This window comes from Scyliorhinus canicula, chromosome 16, assembly GCF_902713615.1.
Source record: "Scyliorhinus canicula chromosome 16, sScyCan1.1, whole genome shotgun sequence".
NCBI lineage: Eukaryota > Metazoa > Chordata > Chondrichthyes > Carcharhiniformes > Scyliorhinidae > Scyliorhinus > Scyliorhinus canicula.
The window spans coordinates 141079360-141091679 of record NC_052161.1 but is presented as its reverse complement, the minus strand read 5'-3'; the positions used below and the strand labels follow the sequence as shown (position 1 = coordinate 141091679).

General features: G+C 47.3%; 1 protein-coding gene across 2 annotated transcripts in view; it reads right to left on the bottom strand.

Moving 5' to 3' along the window:
• Positions 1–11676, bottom strand: part of LOC119950833 — a 41521-nt gene extending 29845 nt beyond the window's left edge. For both annotated transcript variants that reach the window (XM_038773670.1, XM_038773671.1), the window contains exons 1-2: positions 11584–11676; positions 6531–6708 (exon numbers count right to left, since the gene is read on the bottom strand). In XM_038773670.1, coding sequence (XP_038629598.1) covers positions 6531–6708; positions 11584–11673 — 268 coding nt within the window. In that variant the 5' untranslated portion in view covers positions 11674–11676. The remainder of the gene's footprint in view (positions 1–6530; positions 6709–11583) is intronic.
• Positions 11677–12320: the final 644 nt, after the last annotated feature.

The window sequence follows — 12320 nt, the reverse complement described above, 5'->3', positions numbered from 1 at the left end:
CTAACCTACACTATGCCCTTATCATCCATATGCTTATCCAATGAACTTTTAAATGCCCTCAATGTTGGCGAGTTCACTACTGTTGCAGGTAGAGCATTCCACGGCCTCACCACTCTTTGCGTAAAAAACCCACCTCTGACCTCTGTCCTATATCTATTACCCCTCAATTTAAGGCTATGTCCCCTCGTGCTAGCCACCTCCATCCGCGGGAGAAGGTTCTCGCTGTCCACCCTATCTAACCCTCTGATCATTTTGTATGCCTCTATTAGGTCACCTCTTAACCTTCTTCTCTCTAACGAAAACAACCTCAAGTCCATCAGCCTTTCCTCATAAGATTTTCATCCTGGCAACATCCTGGTAAATCTCCTCTGCACCCGTTCCAAAGCATCCACGTCCTTCCTATAATGAGGCGACCAGAACTGTACGCAATACTCCAAATGTGGCCGTACTAGAGTTTTGTACAGCTGCAACATGACCTCATGGCTCCGGAACTCAATCCCTCTACCAATAAAGGCCATCACACCTAGGCCTTCTTCACAACCCTATCAACCTGGGTGGCAACTTTCAGGGACCTATGTACATGGACACCGAGATCCCTCTGCTCATCCACACTACCAAGAATTTTATCATTAGCCAAATATTCCTCATTCCTGTTATTCTTTCCAAAGTGAATCACCTCACACTTCTCCACATTAAACTCCATTTTCCACCTCTCAGCCCAGCTCTGCAGCTTATCTATGTCCCTCTGTAACCTGCAACATCCTTCCGCACTGTCTACAACTCCACCGACTTTAGTGTCGTTTGCAAATTTACTCACCCATCCTTCTGCGCCCTCCTCTAGGTCATTTATAAAAATGACAAACAGCAACGGCCCCAGAACAGATCCTTGTGGTACGCCACTCGTAACTGAACTCCATTCTGAACATTTCCCATCAACCACCACTCTCTGTCTTCTTTCAACTAGCCAATTTCTGATCCACATCTCTAAATCACCCTCAATCCCCAGCCTCCGTATTTTCTGCAATAGCCGACCGTGGGGAACCTTATCAAACGCTTTACTGAAATCCATATACACCACATCAACTGCTCTACCCTCGTCCACCTGTTCAGTCACCTTCTCAAAGAACTCGATAAGGTTTGTGAAGCACACGGCTTGTTCCCCAGGTGTAGTATTACAATTATGGACACGTGGTTTTTAAAACAAAACAATGTTTATTCCATGAACTCAAATTAACCTTTCAAATAAACATTGGATCTCTTAACACCCCTTACTTCAAAGATAACCCCAAAAATAATACAACACTACCTAATCCTGCAAACTGTTCCTTTACACATCCAAAAGACTTAACAAATCCTTCAAACAGAAGCACATGAGATTTATATTCAATACTGAGACCTTTTTACAATTCCAATTTCACCAAAGGATTAAGAGATAGTCCTTCATGGCAGAGATGACCAGCAATACAGCTCACAGCCACATCCAAGCTTTCTTCAAACTGAAACTAAAACTCCCAAAAAGCAGAAGTGAGCTCAGCTCCCCCCTGTGACATCACTTCAGTAATATGATCAGCTTCATTTCTTAAAGGTACATTTCTTAAACATCCAATTCTTAAAGGCACTCTCACATGACACAACATCCCACAAAACAGTTAACCTCCCATCCTCCACCATGCAATTTATCCAAGACAACCTCATCCCAACCCAAAAACAAAGTAACAACAATTATATACAAAATATCCCCAAACCCCTCCCCATAAACAACCATAACAAGTCCACAGGAAACCGTTTAACTCAACCCCAGTCCATGCTCTGTAACAAAAGCTTCTGCCCCCTCCAAAGTATCGAAATAATGGTCCTTTGACCCAAAGGTAACACCCAGCCTCGGTGGGTACACCACTCCAAACCTCACTCCACTCTTGTATAAAACCGCTTTGGCTTATTAATAGCCACCCACTTCTTTGCCAGCTCCGCACTGAAATCCTGGTACATTCTAACTTGGCTTCCTTCCCATCTCCCATCGTGATTTTCCTTGGCCCACTTCAGGACCTGCTCCTTCTCCTGGAATCTGTGGAAATCTGGCTATCACCGCTCGTGGGGGTTCATTCGCTCGAAGCTTCTGCCGCAGTGTTAGATGGAGGGAATGACAGTAAAGCCCCCCTCCCACCCCACCATTTTACTGAACAGCTGCGAAAAGTACATAGTTGGGTTCCGGTCCGCCACACCCTCCAGCGACCCCACAACCCTGAGGTTTTGTTTCCTCAACTAATTCTCCAGGTCATCCAGCTGCGCCCTCAGATTCTTATTCATCTCCGCCACCCTACGCATTATATCTAACTGCTTCTTGAAACCAGACAATGTTTTCGACTCAACTACTTCCTGTGATAGCAAATTCCACAAGCTGACCACTCTCTGGGTGAAGAAATTTCTCATCTCTGTCCTAAATGGTCTATCCCGCATCCTCGGACTGTACCTCCTGATTCTAGACACACCCACCATTGGGAACATCCTTCCTGCTCTACCCTGTCCAGTCCTGTTAGAATTTTATAGGTTTCTATGAGATCCCCCCTCATTCTTCTGAACTCCAGCAAATGCAATCCTAACCGATTCAATCTCTCCTTGTACGTCAGTCCCGTCATGCTAGCAATCAGTCTGGTAAACCTTTGCTGCACCCCCTCGATAGCTAGAACATCCTTCCTTAGATAAGGAGACCAACAGGTCAGCACAGTGGCCTAGTGGTTAGCACAGTTGCCTCACGGCGCCGAGGTCCCAGGTTCGATCCCAGCTCTGGGTCACTGTCCATGGAGTTTGCACATTCTCCCCGTGTTTGCGTGGGTTTCGCCCCCACAACCCAAAAGATCTGCAGGGTCGGTGGATTGGCCACGCTAAATTGCCTCTTAATTGAAAAAAATGAATTGGGTACTCTAATTTTTTTTATATAAAAAAAAAGAGGAGACCAAAACTGCACAAAATATTCCAGGTGAGGCCTCACCAAGGCCCTGTATAATTGCAGCAAGACATCCCTACTCCTGTACTCGAATCCTCTCGCAATGAAGGCCAACATATCATTTGCCTTCTTTACCGCCTGCTGTAGCTGCATGCTTACCTTCAGCGACTGGTGTACAAGGACTCCCGGGTCTCATTGCACATTCCCCTCTCCTAACCAATGGCCATTCAGTTAATAGTCTGCCTTCTCATTTTTGCTACCAAAGTGGTTAACCTCACATTTATCTAAATTATACTGCATCTGCCATTCATTTGACCACTCACTCAACTTGTCCAAATCACACATCACTCTCCATTGCCTCTCAAATTGTACTTCAAACTGCTTTTCAAAGTCAGCAGCCAGTACTCCAGTTAGCTGGGCAGCACGGTGGCCTAGTGGTTAGCACAACCGCCTCACGGCGCTGAGGTCCCAGGTTCGATCCCGGCTCTGGGTCACTGTCCGTGTGGAGTTTGCACATTCTCCCCGTGTCTGCGTGGGTTTCGCCCCCACAACCCAAAAATATGCAGAGTAGGTGGATTGGCCACGCTAAATTGCCCCTTAATAGAAAAAATAATTGGGTAATCTAAATTTATAAAAAAAAAAAAAAAAAGTACTCCAGTTAGCGTGTCTGGCGTGATTGGGGTGGCCGGAGCCGCTGGCATCATCTCCCCTGCCAAGGCTCAACGCGAAGCCTCCGAGCCAGTTGAAGAATTTACACTCCCCGACTTATTAGTTTTTGTCTTTTTTGATGTGCTTCCACACCCGGACCCCTCTACCTTCTTAGAGGAAGAGCTTGTCCACCAAACCATCCCAGGAACCCGGCCAAATGGACCAAAAAACAAGTACCCTGGCAGGAGCGACCTCGTGCACGACCTCCTCCTACATGCCACCACTGGAAGACCAGCCCACAGTCCTGATTGTTGATAAGATTTGATATTTGGAAGATTAAACTAAAACAAGCTTTTTCTGAAACCTAGTCCCAAACTACAAGGAAACTTTTGTGAAAATGAATCCCATGTCTTTAAATAATTTAGGACAATTTGGTGATGCAAATTTGGCTCTTAGCCAATGAACTCGTGAGTTCAGATTCCAGCCTTGATTGACACTCAAATTCTGTTTCAATTGAAAACAACCAGTAGTTGTCAAGGAAGCTCTTTGACAGAACACAGACTATTTTCTATTTCTGAGGAAGGAGCCATGCAAACACCAGTGGACATCTTCATCAGAACCTTCACCTGCATAAGTATAGGGCTGAAATCTCCAGGCGGGAACAGAGAATCTTGACAGCGGAGAATTCTGGCCATAGACTATTCTTGTCATAGTCAATGAGCATTGATGCTTAAGTCAAGAGTCAATTGCAACTTAGAATCATAGAATACCTACTGTGCAGAAGGAGGCCATTCGGCCCATCGAGTCTGCACCAACCCTCTGAAAGGGTACTCCACCCAAGCCCACTTACCCACCCTATCCCAAAACCCCTTAACCTAACCTACATATCTCTGGACACGAAGGAACTATTTCAGTTTAGGCTTCAGATTTTGAATCGCAACACTCTTCAAACTCTTGCAGAAAGCGTGGGGGAAAACGTCAAATATCAAAATCTCCAACACCCTTCACTAACCGTTACCAGGGAACTGAATTTGACACTGTCAAAGCTCAAAGCTCCGTTCAACATTTTCAAAATCCACCATTACTGAAACTGCACTTTTAAAGTTGTTTTTCTTCATCGTACAGATGATGCAGTAATGGTTATTGCTGCAACTTCGAGCATTAGGGGTGCACAGTCGCTGCAGGTGAGATCTACAAAAGCAGAGCTGCATAGCGCCAAGCAGCCAATAGATACCGGGAGATTCCATTTCCGGGATCTACCCAGCTTGCCACGCCTTGCGAGATTGCGTTAGATCTCGAGAGAGATGTCGCAATGTGAATCCCGCCCATTGTGGGCGGAATCACTTTCTGCCAAACCTGCACATTGGACGAGACAGCTAGTCTCATTCTAATGTGAGTTCCCAAGATCTAACCTAGACATGGGATCTAACCCCCCTCCCCTTGGAGACCTCGGACGAGCACCGTTCGGTACTGCTCCCCACAAAAACGAACGAAACTAAACGAAAATGGCTTATTGTCACAAGTAGGCTTGAAATGAAGTTACTGTGAAAAGCCCCTAGTCGCCACATTCCGGCGCCTGTTCGGGGAGGCTGGTAGGGGAATTGAACCGTGCTGCTGGCTTGCCTTGGTCTGCTTTAAAAGCCAGCGATTTAGCCCTGTGCTAAACCAGCCCCTTAACGGGGTCAGCACTCAAGGAGGTCTCCAAGTGGATTGGAGGCACCCAGGTGCATGCCCCCTGGGCTGGGTGGCAGCCTGCCAGCTAACAGTGTAACCTGGGCATAGTGGCAGTGCCAGCCTGGCACCCTGGCAGTGCCACCTGTGTGCCAGTTTGACATTGCCACGGTGCCCAGATGGCCCTGTCAGCTGGAGGCGGCACTGCTAAGGTGCCAAGCTGACATTTCTGCACAGTGGTGATTGGGCCGGGGGTGCCCTGTGTTGGGAGGGGGGAGGGGGGGGTGCAGGGAACCTGAGGGGACCCCCTTATAGTTCGTTGGGGCTTGGGAGGGGCTCTGGGATTCATGTCGGGGGCTCGAGAGATTGGGACGCCATTTAAAAATGATGTCCTGATCTCTCTTTGCTGAGGCATTGCGGCGAATGGAGACCCTCTGTGCAGCAAAATGGGCAAAGTTTGGCCTCGGCCGCACGTTCCCCACCTGTGGCCCCCGATCTACCCAGATGGGCAAGCAGGGTGATTCCCGGCGCTCCGAGAGTTGGGAAACACCCAGCTAATCGCATTCGGGTAGATAGTGCGTATGTTACCACTGTAATTTCTTTTCATACGCAAGTTCAACAGGTTTTATTTCCCACCGAAAAACAAACTAAATTGCGGAATGTGATCCCAAAATCTGAGTAAAAATAATGTGTGATTAGATGAACAAAATGCACAAACCTAGAAATCACAGCTAGTGAAATTGTCATTTAAATCCATTTAAATTTTAGTTTTAATCTTTAAAATGGCAGATGGAAGAATGTCATCCATCCACATTAAATATTTATCCATTAATATTATTCACAGTAGTTCCTGATCTACTACATAGAACAGTACAGCACAGAACAGGCCCTTCGGCCCTCGATGTTGTGCCGAGCAATGATCACCCTACTCAAACCCACATATCCACCCTATACCCGTAACCCAACAACCCCCCCCTCCCCCTTAACCTTACTTTTTAGGACACTAAGGGCAATTTATCACGGCCAATCCACCTAACCCGCACATCTTTGGACTGTGGGAGGAAACCGGAGCACCCGGAGGAAACCCACGCACACACGGGGAGGACGTGCAGACTCCACACAGACAGTGACCCAGCCGGGAATCGAACCTGGGACCCTGGAGCTGTGAAGCATTGATGCTAACCACCATGCTACCCTGCTGCCCTAAACTGTTGTAAGTTGTTAATGAACCGTCACATTCACAGTTAATGACCTGAATAGACCTTACCTATTCCAATCAGCTGTATTATTGAGATGGTGAAGTCTTCCTGGGGTTGACCTCCGCTGGGAATTTTAGCCTGATTTACAATACTTTCAATTGTAACCGCTATCACAGCAAGGAGAGAGAGAATTGCTGCAGTGACGAACGATTTCTCTATGTTGGATAAATCTGAACATTGTTTCATCTGTGTGGAGAGAGGGAAAAGATACATTTCTCTCCAGATCACATAACGGTGAAGTTTATTTTTCACCAACAGTATCTATTGTGCTTTGAAACGCACACCTCAATGAAGGCCTGGGATTCTCCGCCATGGTTTGTGGTGGACAGGAGAATCGATGGAGGCGGAAAATTCGACAGGATTCCGGGTTTACAACAGGTCTTGACAAATGGGGACATGGTGAAGAGAACCACCGGCGCCGCTCAAGTAAGTACAGCCAGCCCCGGGGGGGGGGGGGGGTCATGCCAAGGCATAGCCTGCCCCCCCCCCCCCCCCCCCCACACACTACCCCGTGGTCCTTTCAGCTGAGCCTGTCCACCAACGTGACGCTGTGGGGCCCATCTCCAGGATTTGTTTTGCCTAAAAATATGAGAGGAAAAGTCGGCCGTGGAGACGGTGAGCAGAATTCCCCTTTTCCGGATGTGTGGCACAGTCCGGACTTTGGGACGCTCTGCAAAATAAAAATCATTGGGTTTGGTTTCACCATCACTGTGGGTGGGGGGTGCGGGGGGGGGGGGGGGGGGGGGCGGGTATGCTGACAGAGACGGGTTCACGCCATTACTGTGATGGTGGGAGGGGCCCTGACAAAGCTGGCAGAGATCAGGGCACCAGCTTCAAAAGGCGCTCGGGCAGCACGGTGGCACAGTGGTTAGCATTGCTGCCTACGGCGCTGAGGACCCGGGTTCGAATCCCGGCCCTGGGTCACTGTCCGTGTGGCATCTGCATATTCTCCCCGTGTCTGCGCGGGTTTCACCCCCACAACCCAAAGATGTGCAGGGGAGGTGGATTGGCCACGCTAAATTGCCCCTTAATTGGAAAAAATAATTGGGTCCTCTAAATTTATTTTTAAAATGAGGATAAGGTGCGTCATGGGCCTATGTAAGGTGTTCTTTGAGCGGGTCGATGCAGACTCGATGGGCCAAATGGCCTCCTTCTGCACTGTAGGGATTCTACGATTCTAAAAGACCATCTTGAAGCCAACAGCATCGCAGAAACCGGGGACCGCTCTCCAGCGAAACCGCCACGGCAAACTGGGACGTATCCCGGCCAACTCCAACCACCTCAGTCAGACCAGGATTCTCTTGACTTAGCTCAGCTCCTCCTCACCAAACTCTAGCCAGGATCTTACAGGAGCTTAGCACAGGGCATACACACCAGGATTAAACAATTATGGGTTGTGCATCAGGATTAAAAAATAGGATTAAAAGGTGAGTAGCGCCAGAGTTTGCGATAACACAGCCTTCCCACACTCACATCACGTGCCCCCCCCCCCCCCCCCACCCCTACGGGATGTGGGCGTCGCTGGTTAGGCCAGCATTTATTGCCCATCCCTAGTTGCCCTTCAGAAGTTGGTGGTGAGTTGTCTTCTTGAACCGCTGCAGTCCCTGAGGTGTAGGTACACCCACTGTGCTGTTAGAGAGGAAGTTCCAAGTTTACTTCTAAATTTAGAGTACCTAATGCTTTTTTTTGCCAATTAAGGGGCAAGTTAGCATGGCCAATTCACCTACCCTTGCACATCTTTTTGGGTTGTGCGAGGAGACCAACGAGTTCCAGGATTTTGACCCAGTAACAGTGAAAGAACAGCAATATATTTCCAAGTCGGGGTGGTGAGTGATTTGGAGGGGAACACTCCCAGGTATCTGCTGCTCTTGTCCTGCTTGATGGTTGGGGGGGTCGTGGGTTTGGAAGGTGCTGTCTAAGGGCCGCGGAAAGTCCTTGCAGTGCATCTTGTAGATGGTACACGGCTGCCACTGTTTGTCGGTGGTGGAGGGAGTGAATGTTTGTGGAATGGGGAGCAATCAAGGATGATGTTCAGCTTCCCGAGTGTTGTTGGAGCTGCACTCGTCCAGGCAAGAGGAGAGTATTCCCTCACACTTGTGCCTTGTAGATGGTGGACCAGGCTTTTGGGGGGGAGGGGTCAGAAGGTGAGTTACTCGCCGCAGGATTCCTAGCCTTTGACTCGTTCTGGTAGCCACAGTATTTATATGGCTAGTCCAGTTCAGTTTCTGATCAATGGTAACCCCCAACATGTGGATTGTGGGGGAATTCAGCGACGGTAACGCCGTTGAATGTCAAGGGGCGGTTGTCAGATCCTCTCTCGTTTGTGACAATGAACAGGGGACCAGGGAAATAGCTTGACCAGGAATTTAGTCACAGAGTCAGAGAGTTTCACAGCACAGAAAGAGGCCCTTCGGCCCATCGTATCAGCGGCAACCATCAAGCGTCTATATTTTCTCATCCCATTCTCCAGCACTTGGTCGGCAGCCTTGTCTGCTCTGGCGTTTCAAATGCTCATCTAAATATGTTACATTTTAAGGGTTCCTGCTTCGTCAAGCTTTTCAAGCAGTGAATTCCAGATTCCAACCACCCTCTGGGTGAAAATAGTTTTCCTCACATCCCCTCTAACCCTCCTGCCCTTAGCTTAAATCTATGCCCCCCCCCCCCGGTTGTTGACCCCTCTGCTAAGGGGAAATGCTACTTCCTATCCACCCTATCTATACCCCTCATCATCTTATTATCTTACACACCTCAATCAGGTCTCCCCTCAGCCTTTTCTGCTCTGAGGAAAGAAACTCCAGCCTATCCAGTCTCTCTTGCCAGCTGCAACACTCCAGCCCAGGGCACCATCCTGTTGAATCTCCTCCGCGGCCTCGCTTTTGCAATCACTTCCTTCCTATAGTGTGGCAACCAGAACTGCCACAGTACTCTAGCCGTGACCTAATGTTTTCTGCAGCTCCATTATAACCTCCCTGCCCTTGTATTCTGTGCCTCGGCTAATAAAGGCAAGTATCACATATGCCTTCTTAACCACCTTATCTCCCTCCCCTGCTGTCTTCAGGGACCTATGGACATGTAACCCAAGTGCCTCTGATGCTTTGTACTTCCCGGGATCCGGCCATTCATTCCCGGGGTCCGGCCCAAAGTACATTTACTCACACTTTTCAGGGATAAATTCCATTTGCCACTATTAGAACATAGAACAGTACAGCACAGAACAGGCCCTTCGGCCCTCGATGTTGTGCCGAGCAATGATCACCCTACTCAAACCCACGTGTCCACCCTATACCCGTAACCCAACAACCCCCCCTTAACCTTACTTTTTAGGACACTACGGGCAATTTAGCATGGCCAATCCACCTAACCCGCACATCTTTGGACTGCCAATCTAACCAGCCAGTCTATATTGGCCTGGAATCTAAGGCTTTCCTCTTCACTATTTACCACACCACCAATTTTTGGTTCCCTGCGAATGTATTGGTCACTCTTCCTACATTCACATCCAGATCATTAACGTATCCTACAAACAGCAAGGGAGCCAGCACCGATTCCTGAAGAACTCCACTGGACACAGGCTTCCTTTCACAAGAACAACCATCGACCATCACCGCCTGCTACTAAGCCAATTTTGGATCCAATTTGCCCAATTGCCCTGGATCCCATGAGCTCTTACCTTCTTGCCCTGTTTCCTATACAAGACCTTGTCATAAGCCTTCCTGATGTCCACGTCGACTACATCAGCTGCACTACCCTCACCTACACATCTAGTCACCTCCTTGAAAAATTCAATCAAATTTGTAAAAGCTGATTTCCCTTTGGCAAAGCCATGCTGACTATCATTGATTAATCCTTGCCTCTCCAAGTGGATATTAGTCTCGCTCTCAGAATGTTTTCCATAGTTTCCCGACCGTTGAAGTTAGACTCACCGCCCTTTAATTTCCTGCGTTATCCCTACCATCCTTCTTGAATTTTGATTAGGCAGATAAGAAAAACTACTTTAAAGTGGATTGTTGGATTTCAAAAGAAATATATACAATTGGGAGATTGTAAATGTGTGAGACAAAATAGTAAGCTTGCTTTAGAAACATGGTCGCCATAAAATAATTCTAAAAAAGGATTGATCAATTCTGGGAAGAAGAAATTGCAAAGGATTGTAGGCACAATACAGTAGACGATCAAAGGGAAAAACATATATAAAGTTAGGCTGAAGGTTGCTGTGTGTTACTGTGAGATCTTGAACAAGACACAGTGTGCTGAAGCCAGGCCTGTGAACACCAGTTTTTCAACCACCCTCAGACAGGAGAGCCAGTGTGAGATTTCCCATGAAGCAACAAGGTAAAGTCACTGGATGTTTATTGACTAGAAAATCTATAAGGGGGGGGGGGGGGTGGCATGATGGCACAGTGGTTAGCACTGCTGCCTATGGCACTGAGGACCCAGGTTCGATCCCAGCCCGGGTCACTGTCTGTGTGGCGTTTGCACATTCTCTCCATGTCTGCGTGGGTTTCATCCTCACAACCCAAAGGTGTGCAGGGTAGATGGATTGGCCACGCTAAATTGCCCCTTAATTAGAAAAAAATAGAATTGGGTACTCTAAATTTATATTAAAAAAAAGAAAATCTATAAGGACTATTGCCATCAGAAGGGAGTTTCCGCTCTGAGCTAACTTAATCCAGTATCTTCTAAGATGTACTTGTAGTACCGTTAACTGTGTAAACATGTTCTTGAGTCTTAAATGTTATTCTCCCACCTGTAGTTTTAATAAATTTTGAAATTAGATTGAAAACTCATCACAAGTGGTCTGCAATTTATTTATCTAGATTTTAGATAACTCCTCATAATATACAAATTGCAAATCATTGTGGCAGCTTGTTTCACATTTTCCTTTGGGATTTGGGTAGTCTGGAACTTGCCATCTGCTGTGCCATAACAAGCCTCCTTAAGGCTGTTTCTGAGAATATATATGCCCTATACAATAACTCGGCCCATTACGCTAACTGAATTTGCTGATAGTACAGTCTCAAAACGACAAAGTTACAAACAGCACAAATGTGTCAGACTTACTGGACCACATGGCGTGGGTATGAGCGCTCTATGCCGTGGCATTAGGTTTGGTGATGAAGACGCAATGTCCTCATTAGTATTGAACTCCATGCTGACTCTTTAAATAGAAAAGTTACACAAAAACAGCAGTTAACAAATCATTCAACTGATTCAAAAATCATTGGCTTCACAAGAGATTTGCGATGCATGATGATGTCCTACCATTCACAAATTATGCTCAGGGCAGAATGAAATGTCCCTTATGGATGATCTTTGACAAAGGTTAGTACAAATGAAAACCACTTTGGGACAACCAAACCCTAAAGATATTCATCAATCCTCACGGGCTCCCACATGTACAGTCCCACATGTACAGTCCCACATGTACAGTCCCACATGTACAGTCCCACATGTACAGTCCCACATGTACAATGGTGACTTGAGAAGTCTCTGGCATTACATAAAGGGAAAATAAAGTTTAAAGAAAAAAGAACAATGAACAGTGCAGCACAGGAACAGGCCCTTCGGCCCTCCAAGCCCGTGCCAACCATGCTGCCCGTCTAAACTAAACTCTTCTACGCTTCCTGGGTCCGTATCCCTCTATTCATGTATTTGTCAAGATGCCCCTTAAACGTCACTATCGTCCCTGCTTCCACCACTTCCTCCGGCAGCGAGTCCCAGGCACCCACTACCCTCTGTGTAAAAAAACTTGCATCGTACATCTCCTCTAAACCTTGCCCCTCGCACTTTAAACCTAT